General features: G+C 37.5%; 1 protein-coding gene across 7 annotated transcripts in view; it reads left to right on the top strand.

Annotated features, from left to right (window-relative positions):
• Osbpl9 (oxysterol binding protein like 9) overlaps positions 1-13,238 on the top strand; it is a 105,101-nt gene that overhangs the window by 52,283 nt on the left and 39,580 nt on the right. For 4 of the 7 annotated variants that reach the window (XM_090334857.1, XM_090334855.1, XM_090334854.1 and 1 more), the window contains exon 5: positions 8,720-8,788. The exons of the other annotated variants lie outside the window; for them this stretch is intronic. In XM_090334857.1, coding sequence (XP_090190983.1) covers positions 8,720-8,788 — 69 coding nt within the window. The remainder of the gene's footprint in view (positions 1-8,719; positions 8,789-13,238) is intronic. 7 annotated transcript variants of the gene reach the window in all.

The following is a 13,238-nucleotide window of genomic DNA, read 5'->3' as shown; positions in this document are numbered from 1 at the left end:
TCAGACAGTATATGTCAGGCCATTTGTTTATGGGTAGCTCTTACATAGAAAGGTGGGGCAAAGGGTTAGAGAACTTTGGGGAAAAGCACTCTAGTTTCTCTGGTCTACCTCAGGAGAGAAAGCAGAAGATCAGAAAGAGGCTGCTTTTGAGGACCTTCCAATGAATGTCCAGGTCAAATTACTCAACAATGCGAAGTGCCATACGTTGTGTTATGTTTTCTATTAGTAGGTGTGTCATTTTGGTCCTCCTCCTCCTCTTCCTCCTCCCCTTCCCCCCCCCTCTTTCCTTCCTTCGCCAGTCCTGGGCTTGAACTGGGCACTGTCCCTGAGCTTATTTTGCTCAAGGCTAGCACTCTACCACTTGACCCACAGTGCCGCTTCTGGCTTTTTCTGTTTCTGAGGAACTGAGAAATCAAACCCAGGGCTTCATGCTTGTTAGCCTAGAACTCTTACTTCTGAGCCACATTCGTATAAATCTTCAAGACTTGCATTTCCAAATAACCAGCAAAAAGCTATAACTGGGAAGCAAAGCTCAAGTAAAAGTGCCAGCTGTTAAGTTTGAAGCCCTGAGTTGAAGTCCTAGTATCTGTTATATACATACACAAAAATACACATTTAACAAATGCCTCTTAATTGATCAAAATATCAGACATTCTAAATAGGCAAATGTTTTTTTCTCAGTTGTACCCACTAGATTTTCCTCTGAGTTAAAATTTTTCCCAGGTCACTGAACTCCCTGGTTGATATTGAAGAAACTATTTAAGACCAAAGTTATGGTGGGTAGATTGCAGACATTTCACACTCGAAATCCATTTGACCTCTAATATAATTGAAATAATATTAATAGCAGTAGTAGCACAAAGTGATTCTGTTATACTATACTACATTGGAAAAACACTTATTTTATAAGTATTTTGTGTTATAAATGAATGATGTAGCGGTGATTGCTGGGTGTCAGAGAGAATGTGAATGAGAACCAACTTTGGTACTTTATAAATTGGAGTTCATTTAAATTGGAGTAGCTTTAAGAATATAGCATCTTTACTACATAACTTATTTTGTTTTTCCACAATATGCCACTTAAGCCAAGTTAATTTTGCTTACTCCATTGTTCCTTTGCATTCTCCACTCTCCAGCGCTGTTCTCTGGTTACATGACTGTTCCTTTGAAGTTTATACTAGATGAGAATTTTCAAGGACTTAAGTGAAGTTGTCTTTATTTAAATGAAATGGTCCCCAGATTCTTCCAGTAACATAAGATATTTACTCTGTGGATGAACAGGGCTATTTATCTGTGCATATTGGCCTCACAGAAGCTTAGAACTAGACGGAATCCTAAAGTTCTAATTCAGTCTTTTTTTCTTTTTCTTGAATGATAGTGGAGAAAGGAGTCTCAGAGAAGCCAATGATTTTCCCAAGATCACACGATAACAGAGAAGAATAACTAGAAATTGAGCCTAAGTGATTCTTGTTCTTTTTTATTTTTTGTTTTATCAAGGACTTAAGTATAGAATAAAGTAAGGAGAAAGAAAAACAGTCACTGTTCCCCATGCAAGAAGTAGGACTAAGACTCCATTTCTTCTTCTTTTTTTTGGTTATCTCTGGAAATTGCAAAGCGCTACTCTGGGGAATCTGGTTTAGCCAAGGGAAAAAATATCCTGTCAAAAATAACTACAAAAAGGTCCCAGGGCCTGGACTCTGTTGTAGAGCACCTCTCTAGCAAGAATGAGGAACTGAGTTCAAACCCCAGTATGGCCAAAAACAAACATGAAAAAATAGTTTTTACACTCTCAAATACTTTGTCTATGAAGCCTTTCTTATTCTCATAACTTTCTCCCTTGAATGTTATACTTTTTATTTTTAATCTCATATACTTGTTTAACCATGCTCAAATCATTTTATCATAGTCAGACATTCACCTTCTCTAATAAATGAAAATTGTTTAGGGCAGGATCAGTATCTCCTTCACGTTGGCATCACTAAAGTATTTAACACAAAGCCATGGTCACAGGAGATGCCCAGTAAATAAGTAATTACTGATAGCGCTGACTTCTAAGGGCAAGAATAGTTGGTATATGTAAAAATATGTTCATGATAAGATTTGGCACAAGAGAATGAGTTTTTAGAAAGACAAGTTGTTACTGCTTAATGTTATTCATTGCACTGACATTTTTTGCAATATCTTGTTTTTTTTCACCTTAAAATCTTTATTAGCCTTAGAAAAATTTAACATCCATGTAATATTCTGTAATAACTAAATTTCTTTGTGAATACTTTGAAGAACTTTTAGTTCATTACATTTTTTGGTGCCTGCATTGGGGCTCGAACTCAAGTACTGGAGCTTTATGAATTTATGATCTAGGTATTACCCCTTAGTTTTTTGTTCAAAGCTTATGCTCAACCACTTTTAGTTTTTTGGTGAACCTCACAGACTTTTCCTGCTTGGGCTGGCTTCAGATAGTTAATCCTCAACTCTCAGCCCCTTTGTTGTCTTTTTTTATTGCTTTTTATGTTTAAGCACCAACAAGTCAGCACACTGCAGAATTTCTTAATAGATTTTTGGATAAACACTTCCCACAAACAAAAGACTAGACAAAAGTCCTGCTGTATAGAGTTTTTTGCTTGTCCTGGTGCTTGAACTCTGGGGCTGGGCACTGTCCCCGAGCCTCTCTGTGCTCAAGGTTAGAATTGTGCCACTTGAGCCATAGCACCACTTCTGGCCTTTTCTGTTCATGTGGTACTGATGAATCAAACTCAGGGCTTCGTGCATGCTAGGCAAGCACTCTACACACTCAGCCACCTTCCCAGCCCTGTACAGAGTTAGTTTTATATTCTAGTCCTAATCCAGATTATCTTGATAGTTCTGACAATAAATAAAATCAGGATAATTTTATACTTGTAATAATTTTAGCAAAAGCTGCATACGTGTTTTCTTCTAATTGATATTTGATGGAGCTAATGTCAGACATACAAAGACAGGATGTGTGGGGTTTTATTTGCCCAGGGGTGGGGGGCAGGGGGAGATGATACTGGAGTTTGAGTTCAGTAAGACCTTCCCCCTTGCTCGGTACTCTACCACTTGAGCCACACCTCCAACCTGGCATATGAAATTTTTAAGAGTAAATGTTGTTGTGGTAGGTACTCTTTTCAATTTAAGGTTGTTTGTCTTTTGATTTGACTAGTGTTTACTATGTCCATTTGTTAAGAGAAGAAAGTAGTTTTGTTAGAAAAATCAGGTTTCTTTTTGGTGTGAACTCTGGGCCTGAGTGCTGTCCCTGAGCTCTTTAGCTACAGGCTACCGCCATACTCCTTGAGCCACAGAATCACTTCTGATTTTCTGGTGGTTAATAGGAGTCTCAAGGTCTTTTGTGCCCAGGCTGACTTTGAACCTTGATCTTCAGATCTCAGCCTCCTGAGTAGTTATTATTACAGCCACCACGGGCATATATATTTTAATCCACTCTTAATAAGCCTCTCAGTTTTATTTATAATATAGAATGAATTTAGCCTACCACTTTTAAGAGAAATATTAGAAGTAGCCTGAATAGCTAACGTCTTAGAAGTTATGGTTGATTGCCAAATAGCACATGGTCAAAATAGTACTTGGGCCTGGTGCTGGCGGCTCACACCTGTAATCCTAACTACTCCAGTTCTAGTTCAAAGCCATTTCAGGCAGGAAAGTCCATGAGACTCTTATCTCCAGTTAAACACTAAGAAGCCAGAAGTAGATCTATGGCTCAAGTGGTATAGAACATTAGCCTTGAGCCCAAAAGCTTAGAGACTGCCTAGGCTCTAAGTTCAAGCCCTCACACTGGCATTAAAAAAAAAAAAAAGTACTCTGTAATGTAGTGCAGTCTGTTTTGTTATTTATGAGATTGCTACCTTGAATTTTTTTTTCCTGGGCTTGGGGCTTGAACTCAGGGCCTGGGCACTATCTTTGAGCTTTCTCAAGGCTAACACTCTATCATTTTAGCCACAGAACCACTTCCAGGTTTTTCTGTGTACATGATACCAAGGAATCAAACCCAGGGCTTCATTCATAGTAGGAAAGCACTCCACCACTAGGCCACACTCCCAGCCTTTGAATTTTTTTTCTCCCAGTTGTGGGGCTTGAACTCAGGGCCTGGGTACTGTCCCTGAGTCTCTTTGTGCTTAAGGCTACCACTTTGCTACTTGAGCTACAGTATCACTTGTATAATTTGAGTGGTTAATTGGAGATGAGAGTCTCAAGGACTTTTTTTCCCAGGCTGGCTTTGAACCACGTGAGCCACTGGCGCCCCATGCTTCCTTGAATGTTGAGTCATGTTCATTCTGTTGGCAGGAAGCATATGAAAAATGCCTTTAATATTATGCTTTGTTGTACTGGCTGGTTTTTTTTAATTTCACTTATTCCAGTATAGTAGTGATTTCTAAGTGCTTTTAAAAGTGTTTTCCTTTTAACTGATGGTATAAATTTGTTTATGCTACCCTTAATTTGGCTTATAACAGTGTAGGATCAGTTTCAGCATTGCCAGATTCAACTTCACTATATTTTGGGATTTTGCAGGTAATTTAAAAAGAATGCAGATGACTTTGAATATGGAAAAAAATTAAATATAACCTCTGAAATTTTTTCATAAAGCTTTCAAGTTTGTCATAAAAGAAACACAAAAATAAACAGCATGAATATATAAGGTAAAAAGAGAGCCTCTCTCTCAAATGATCCCTTTCCTTAATCCCACTCGTCAAGAGTTATACCATTTTTGTCTTTTATGTGTTTGATTTTGAGGTGTGTGCGTAAAACTTTTTAAAACTTATAAAATTTCAGAGGCCGGAGTGTGGCCTAGTGGTAGTGTGCTCACCTAGCATACACAAAGCCCTGGGTTTGATTCCCTTGGAACCATATACACAGAAAAAGCTAGAAGTGGTGCTTGGCTCAAGTGGCAGAGTGCTAGCCTTGAGCAAAAAGTGTCCAAGGACAGTGCACAAGCCCTGAGTTCAAGCCCCAGGACTGGGAAAAAAACAAAAAACAAAACAAAAGCCAACTTATAAACTTTCAATGTGCAATTAAAATAACTTAAAAATACAACTTGTATGTCATTTATGTCTTTAGTATATGATAAGCATTCAATATTAATTTATTTAAAATCTAGTGTCTTGTTTCAGTTGCACTGTTTATACATTCAGAGCTAGTGAATGCATGTTTAAGTTTAGGTTTTATAAATTTTTTTCTGGGAAACTTTTGTTTCTTTTTCTTTTTTTCTTTTTTTTTTTTGCCAGTCCTGGCCTTGAGCTAAGGGCCTGAGCACTGTCCTTGGATTTTTCTCAAGACTAGAGTTCTACCACTTGAGCCACAGCACCACTTCTAGCTTTTTTCTTTTTTTTTTTTAATTTTTTTTATTGTAATTAGTAAAAGGGTTACATGATATTTGCCAGATAGAAGGTGCATTAATTCACATACATTGATACCCTTTCACATGTCTTGGTACCCGTTTCCCTCCCCCCCCACACCCCCCCTAGCTTTTTTCTTATGTATGTGGTACTGAGGAATCGAGCACCACTTCTGGCTTTTTTTCTGTGTATGTGGTACTGAAGAATCGAACGCAGGTCTTCATGCATGCTAGACAAGCACTCTACCACTAGGCCAAACTCCTGGCCACTAATACCTTCTTGAATATCCAATACTAGATTTATCTTTTCAAGACTGTATTTATTACTTGTCAATTTTTTTTTCTTTGCTGATCCTAGGGACTGAACTCAGGCCTTGGACTGTTTCTGTGCCACTCTGTGCCCAAGGCTAGCACTCTACCACTTCAGCATGGCACCACTTCCAGCCTTTTCTGAGTAGTTTACCGGAGATAAGTCTCACCAACTTTCTTACCTGGACTGGTTTTAAGTTGTGATCCTCAAACCTCTGCCTTCTGAGTAGCTGGGATTCCAGGCATGAGCCATTAGTACCTGGCTTCTTTTTTCTTTCCTTGTGACATCATTTATTTTCTTCAGCCTTCATTAGCTTTTCCTTTTTAAAAAAGATTTAGTACAGTTTAATGTATGCTTGTGTGTTTTTCTTGATCATAAGTCTCCTGTGAATTTCAGATCATTTATAGTATCTTGTTTTAGTATTATCTGTTTGTTCATCCTTATTTGGGAGGAGGGTGGCACCACTTGAACTCGGGGCCTAGAGCTCTAGCTTGTCTTTCCTGCTGATTTATAAGCCATGCTTCCAGCTGGTATGTTATACTGGTTAATTGGAGACAGAGTCTTAACAGACTTTTCTTCCTGGACTAGAATAGTGATCCTCTGATCTTAGACAGGCACCTGAGTAGCTAGAGTTGGAGACATAAGCGACCAGTACCTGGCTTTAACACACACACACACACACACACACACACACACACACACACTGAATAACTTCCAGTACCTGGCTTTAACACACACACACACACACACACACACACACACACACACACACACACACACTGAATAACTTCCAGTACCTGGCTTTAATACACACACACACACCCAGACTGAATAACTTCCATATACTAGGTACAATATAGAGATTGGGATTATAGTGATGAGTCCTGATAATTATGATCCCAAAATTATAAAGGGAAATAGAATGCTTACCATTGTATTACCTAGATGAGCTTATTATCATACCAGTCTTGATGAGAAAATGGAATCAGACAACATGACTTGGCTATATCACACAAGTGAGTCACTGGAAAATTAAAAGATTTAGGATGTAAAACTAGATCATATCTTAAAGCTTGTGCTCATTTTTCACTATCTCAAACTCTATCACTTCTTCATTTCTTCATATTCAGGCAATTTCCAACCACTTGTTAATGTCCTTATAAACTCTTCAAATATTACTTACTAGAAAGTTGGTTTAATGATGACAAAAAATGTGAAAGAAATAAGAAATTAGATCATTTTATATGAAACATTGCTAATTACCAATCTCTGATTTACTTGAGTAAATGAACATTTGAACCATTAATAACCCATGTTTAGTTCAGCTACTTCAGCTGAAGGAAGAACAGGATTTGGAGACAGAGAAGTACTAAGATTAAGAATTTTTTTTTTTTTTGTGGTGGTTGTTAGTTGTGGGGCTTGAATACAGGGCCGGAGTACTGTCCCTGAGCCCTTTACCTCAAAGCTAGAGCTCTGTCACTTTGATAGACCCACTTCCAATGCCACTTCCATTTCTGGTGGTGACTAATTGGAGATAAGAATATCACAGACTTGGGCCAGGAGTTTGGCCTAATGGTAAGAGTGCTTGCCTAGCATGCATGAAGACCCAGGTTCAATTCCTCGGTACCACATACATTAAAAAAAAAAAAAAAAGCTGGAAATGGTGCTGTGGCTCAAGTGGCAGAGTACTAGCCTTGAGAAAAGCCCAAGGACAGTGGTCAGGCCCTGAGTTCAAGCCCCACAACTAGCAAAAAAAAAAAAAAAGGAATATCACAGACTTTTCTTCCTGGGCTGGCTTAGAGCCACAATCTTCAGATCCCAATCTCTTGAGTAACTAAGATTACAGATATCAGCCACTAGTATTTGACTCATTTATCTTTTTTTGGATCCTAAACATCAAAATTCAACTCTCAGTCTGGAGTAAATATTATAATTTCTTGAGGTTCTTTTGTTCAAGGCTAGCACTCTACCACTTGAGCCACAGCACCACTTTCAGCTTTTTCTATGTATGTGGTATTGAGGAAGCGAACCCAGGGCTTCCTGCATGCTAGGCAAGCACTCTACCATGAGGCCACATTCCTGGGCCAGTTTCTTTCTTTCTTTTTTAAAGTGTCGTGCTATATAGCCCGTGTTGGGTTGGAGAGCTCTAATGAAGCTCATGATGACACCAAACTTGCAGCCCCTGTGTTTCCCTACTAAGTACAAAGATTACAGAGCTATGTGTCACCATGTCCAGCAACATTAAATTCTACATGTCCATAAAATTGAGCCTAGTATGAGGCCTTTACTACTATTCCTTCAAGATGGTATTTGCCATTGAAGCTATAAGTTTCTTACCCCAAACGACTAGTTACCCAACAATACTATAAAAGGTAATGTCTGTTCTTGCTTGTTTTGAGTGTTTTTTTAAAATGGTGTTAGTAGAGATTGAACTCAGGGCCTCACACTTTCTAATTAGGCTCTCTACCACTTAAGCTATGCTTCCTTTTTTTTTTTTTTGGTTGTTTTCAAGGTAGAGTCTGCTTTATGTCCAGATGGGACAGGGTTATGGGGTTCCTACTTGTGTCTTCCCATGTTGCCTGGGATGAAGGTGTGCTCTACACCCAGCCATTGATTGAGATATAGTCTCTTGAGCTTATTTTTTGCCTAGGATGTTTAATTGGAGATGAGTCTTTTCCTGAGACTTTCCTTCCCAGGCTGTTTTTCAGCTGCAGTCCTCAGAGCTCAGCCTCCTGCAGAACTAGGATTACAGGCCTGAGTCACCTGCATCTAGCTATTTATTCAACCAACTTTTAAGTCATCTTATACTGACGTGTCATTTCTCTAAAATTTAATTTACTAATTTAATTTGCTAACTATAACTTCTAAGAAACAAGAAAAATACATTGTTTGACATATGGTTTATTTTTACTTGTCACTTGCTACTCATGTACTTTTTCTCTATAGTTACAGATTTTCTCTTAACTCCTTTACTTGATTACTGATGTCAGACTCACAACATGGTAACTCTCTATTCTTTCTTTTCCTTACCTTTATGGAAGATCAGTACTACACTTGCTTTTTTCCAGTCTTCTGGTATCTCTCCAGTTCTTGAATTTTCAAAAATAATTGTAAGTGATTCAATTGTAAGTATACCCTATGATTCTGTAACTGGATGAAAGCTTATCTGTGATGCATGTCATCTAAAATTGCTAACCATTAATAAACTTTCAGAATATTTATATTTTAATCAAAATAATATTCTTGCAAAGTTTTCATTAACTGTAGGATAAGTGCTTTGCTAATTAAAAAAAAATCCTCTACTTTTGCCCATGTATTAGTTTTCATTCAGAGACTTTTCTGGAAGTGGAGCTGTGGCTCAAGGGGTAGGGTGGTAGCACAACACCCAGGTCCAGTTCAAGTCCCATGACTGCAAAAAAAAAGGGAGGGGGGAGACTTGTTTTCTTTTTTGTTGTTGTTGTTGTTGTTGTTAACATTTTAAGTTGTTATTCTCTTTTACATATCTACTTCCTGTGACCTTTATAGTGTTTTCATATTATTCTGAATTTTCAGTGAGACTTAAATGAAATTATTTCTAATGTTTTCCTCATTACAACCTAACCTATTTGTATAATATTTTGTAGTTTAAGAGAAAGTTCTTGAAAGAGTGCTTAATCCTCTCAAGTTTTCACTGGGGAAAATATATATGAAATAATTATTCATTAAGTTATTTTTTAACACTTTTATTGCTTGGGCTTTCCCATTCTGTTGTTGTTCCGTTGTCCTGTTATTTCTTCATATTACTAATACATTTTTTAATCTTCTGATTCTGATCTCAAGAAGACTTTCAACAACCTACTCTATTGTTCATGAGTCTGTCCTCAGGGATTACTTTAAAAGTTTTTATGGTCTGCCTGGAAAGTTATTTCCTGTATAGTTTGACTATGGTAGTGTCTTTTCAATGCAGCTACAATTTGCATGTACTTCAGATAGTTTTAAGGACTTTTCTGGAACTACTCTTTTTTCTGAGGAACTACTCTTTTCTGAGGGAAAATATTTTGTTATGTATTGAGTATAGTTTAGTATCACAGTAAAGTTATTGGTTGAGAAGTTGAATGATTATAATGAATTTGCTATCTTTTAAGTATTTTCTGAGATAGAAATGCCCCATAATATAACTTTCTCTTTTTCTCTCTGGAGTGATACAGAATTGTGTGTTACTCTATGTGTCTACTTGAGCTTCCTTTTCTTTTTATCTTTAGTTGAATTGTGATTTGAACTTGGCTGTACTGGAAATTGAGGGCCTATGCCCTTTTGCACTCAAGACTGATGCTATACCACTTCAGCCACAGCTCTACTTCTAGTATTTTGCTGATTAATTGGAGATAAAGAGTTTCATGGACTTTCTTGTCCAGGCTGTCTTCATATTATGGTACTCAAAACCTCAGCCTCATGAGTAGGATTCTAGGTATGAGCCACTGGTACTCAGTCTCACTTTTAAGGAAGTTTTTTTTTTGTTTCCCCTCTTGAGCCATGCCTTATAGCCCCTTCGTTGTTTTTGGTCAGAGTTTCATGTGTTTTTTTGCCCGGTCTAGATCACAAGTAGCTAAAATGATAAAGCTTTCCTCAGCTAATTTAATGCCCCTGCTAGCCTTTAACTACAGTCCTTCTGTTCTCTGCCTCCTGACTACAGCTGAGATGCCGATGTCATCCATCATGCCTGGCCTGCTTTAGTTTTCTTTATTACTAACATACTGTGGAAAGAATATTTTTGCCACATGTACTATTTTTTTCTTTACATAGTTTCCTAATTTTTATGATTTGATTTCAGTTTAACATCTAAGGAAATATTTATAATTTAATTATATCAAAAACCATTTTGTATTTTACTGTAACTTGTATAGATTTTAAACATTTTTTGTTCTTTGGTTGTTTTGTTTTTGTTTTAAAGACAGTATGCTGCTGTGTAGACCAGATTGGCCTCAAACTCAACATTCTCAGGCCTTACACCTCCTAAATGCTTAGATTGTAGGTGTATACTACCTCGCCTGGCTTAAATTAAAATTTAAGTTTATTATTAGGGAAATTGTCAAGTTATGGAACTATGACACTTCAGTATAATAAGTGAAGTACAATTTAATCACTTCAGTTGTGGCTTAAGGAAATGATCAAGAGAAGAAAAGTAATGAGGGAACAGAGAAAGGGAAGAAGAACAAAAAGGAAAGAGAAACCTAGGGAGAAGCGTCCTGGGAAGTCTGATATCATGACATCAGTAATTATTAGATGCTGTTGGCAGTGCCACATGTGCCCTTCTAGCACTGAGCTAACTCTGCAGGATCCAAGTGAATGAATGGCATAGTTCCTACCCTTTACACACTCCTCAGAGAAGTCAATCATTTAAGTGTTGGGGCAAGTACATAATACTAGGAATTGTGTCCACCAGACTCCCAAACTGCTTGTTCTCAAGAAGTCCAAAGTCAAATCACGCCTAAAGGGTTTGTTTTGTTCTCAATTCTTTTCAAAAGCCGACAGACCACCCTCCATATGGTAAAGGACTGTGGACTCTGGGCCTGAGTGCTGTCCCTGAGCTCTTCAGCTCAAGGCTACCAATCTGCCTCTTGGGTCACAGTGCCACTTCCTGTTTTCTAGTGATTAATTGGAGATAAGAGTCCAGAGGTCTTTAGAACCCTGGCTGGCTTTGAAACACAGTCCTCAGATCTCAGCCTCCTGAGTAGCTAGGATTATAGAAGTAAGCCACCATGCCGGGTTAGGACTGTCTTATTTAAAAGTTAAAAAAAGTAAAACGTGGTCTAGGAAAGTGGCTCAAGTGATAGAGTGCTAGCCTTGAGCAAAAGAAACTCAGAGGCCCTGAGTTCAAGCCCCAGGACTGCCTCCCCCAAAATAAAAAAATAATAAAAGGAAAGCTAAAAAAAAAAACTCCATTATAAAGGACTAATATGAATACTTCCTTATTGTTCTAAACATTGAATAAAAAGGGAACAGATACTACTTCAAGATAGTTTTAATGGTTGTAGTGTCTAATCATCTCATAAGATAAAGCAAAGAGTAGATGACTTAGTATTATAAAAATAACTTGTAAATGGGAAGTTGGGTCCATGAGACTTACATGCCATGAAACTTAGTTGTAGTGCATTCTTACTAGATTTGAGAAAAACAGTTTAATTTTACTACCACCTGTTTGTCTATATAATTGATAAATTGTGTAGGATATTTTATTAATTTCAAATGGTTTAACTCTAGATTTTCTATTTTAAGCACACCTAAAATTTGTGGATTATTGTACAAGGGAGGTTAGACCAGTTCTGAGATTTTAGGCTGGTAGCCATCATTATAAACCACCTCATATATATTGGCTAAAAAAAAAAACAAATGTTCTAGAAGGGGTGAGATTGATTGGAATATCAAGTAAACATGGAGAGAAATAGCAATGGAATCCCCTTAATGGCTCATATTTGTTATCCTAGCTACTTGAGAGGTAGAGATCTAAGAATCACGAGTGAGAGCCAGCCCTGGCAGGAAAGTCTGTAAGATTCTTATTTCCAGTTAACTAACACTGTGACTCAAAGTGGTGGAACACAAGCTTCAGCTTAAGGGCAATGCCCAGGCCCTGAGTTCAAGTCCCAAGACTACTAGCACACAAAAAAAGATGAAAGACCTTTATGATTTATGTTTTGAAGGCTGTAATTTATTCTAAAAGTAAAAGGAAGTTTTGGAAGACTCTTCAGAGATAGTTCTCAGAGGAAGGAAACTGTATAAAGGTTCATATGATTTAGAATCAACAAAGTTATTTGTAAATAATTAGTGTAGGTGGAGTGCAGATTAAAATAATATAAGACATATTGTTTCCATTCATTCCCTGGCAGATTTTTGGTAGTTTGTTCCAAAGTATACACTAATTTGAATTTCACAGTGGTAATTCTAAGTGGATTCTGAAGAGGAAAAATTTTTAAGGTCATTGATGTTTTAAAATATTTAGTAAGAACAGCAGCTAGGAGTTTGGCCTTATGGTAGAGTGCTTGCCTAGTATGCACAAAGACCAAGGTTCATTTCTTCAGTACCATATACATAGAAAAAGCTTGAAGTGGTGCTATGGCCCAAGTGGTAGAGTGCTAGCCTTGAGAAAGCCCAACAACAGAGCTCAGACCCTGAGTTCAGTCCCCAGGACTGGCAAAAAAAAAAAAAAAATTAGTAAGAACAACATATTTAACTGTTTTTAACTGATAAGATCATTAAATCATTGATAATTATGTTGTAGTAGTACCCTGTGAAATAGTCCTTCTAATTTCCCTTTTGTATAATATCATGGAAAAAATTACTTCTACTATCTTGCAAATGAAATGTGATTATTTATCCTTCCTTTTCTGTTGTATATATCAAATGTTTCTAATAGAAAGCTTTCTGGGTTATCTTTTAAAATGAAGGTGTTTTTTTTTTTGGGGGGGGGGAATGGTCATGGGGCTTGAATTCTGGGCCTGGGTGCTATCCCTGAGCTCTTCAGCTCAAGGCTACCACCCTACCCCTGGTCCTGGGTGTTGTCCCTGAGCTCTTCAGCTCCACTCT

This window comes from Megascapheus bottae, chromosome 6 (genome assembly GCF_031878675.1).
Source record: "Megascapheus bottae isolate mThoBot1 chromosome 6, mThoBot2.hap1, whole genome shotgun sequence".
NCBI lineage: Eukaryota > Metazoa > Chordata > Mammalia > Rodentia > Geomyidae > Megascapheus > Megascapheus bottae.
The sequence above is the reverse complement of the archived record's forward strand: the minus strand, read 5'-3'. Positions and strand labels throughout refer to the sequence as shown.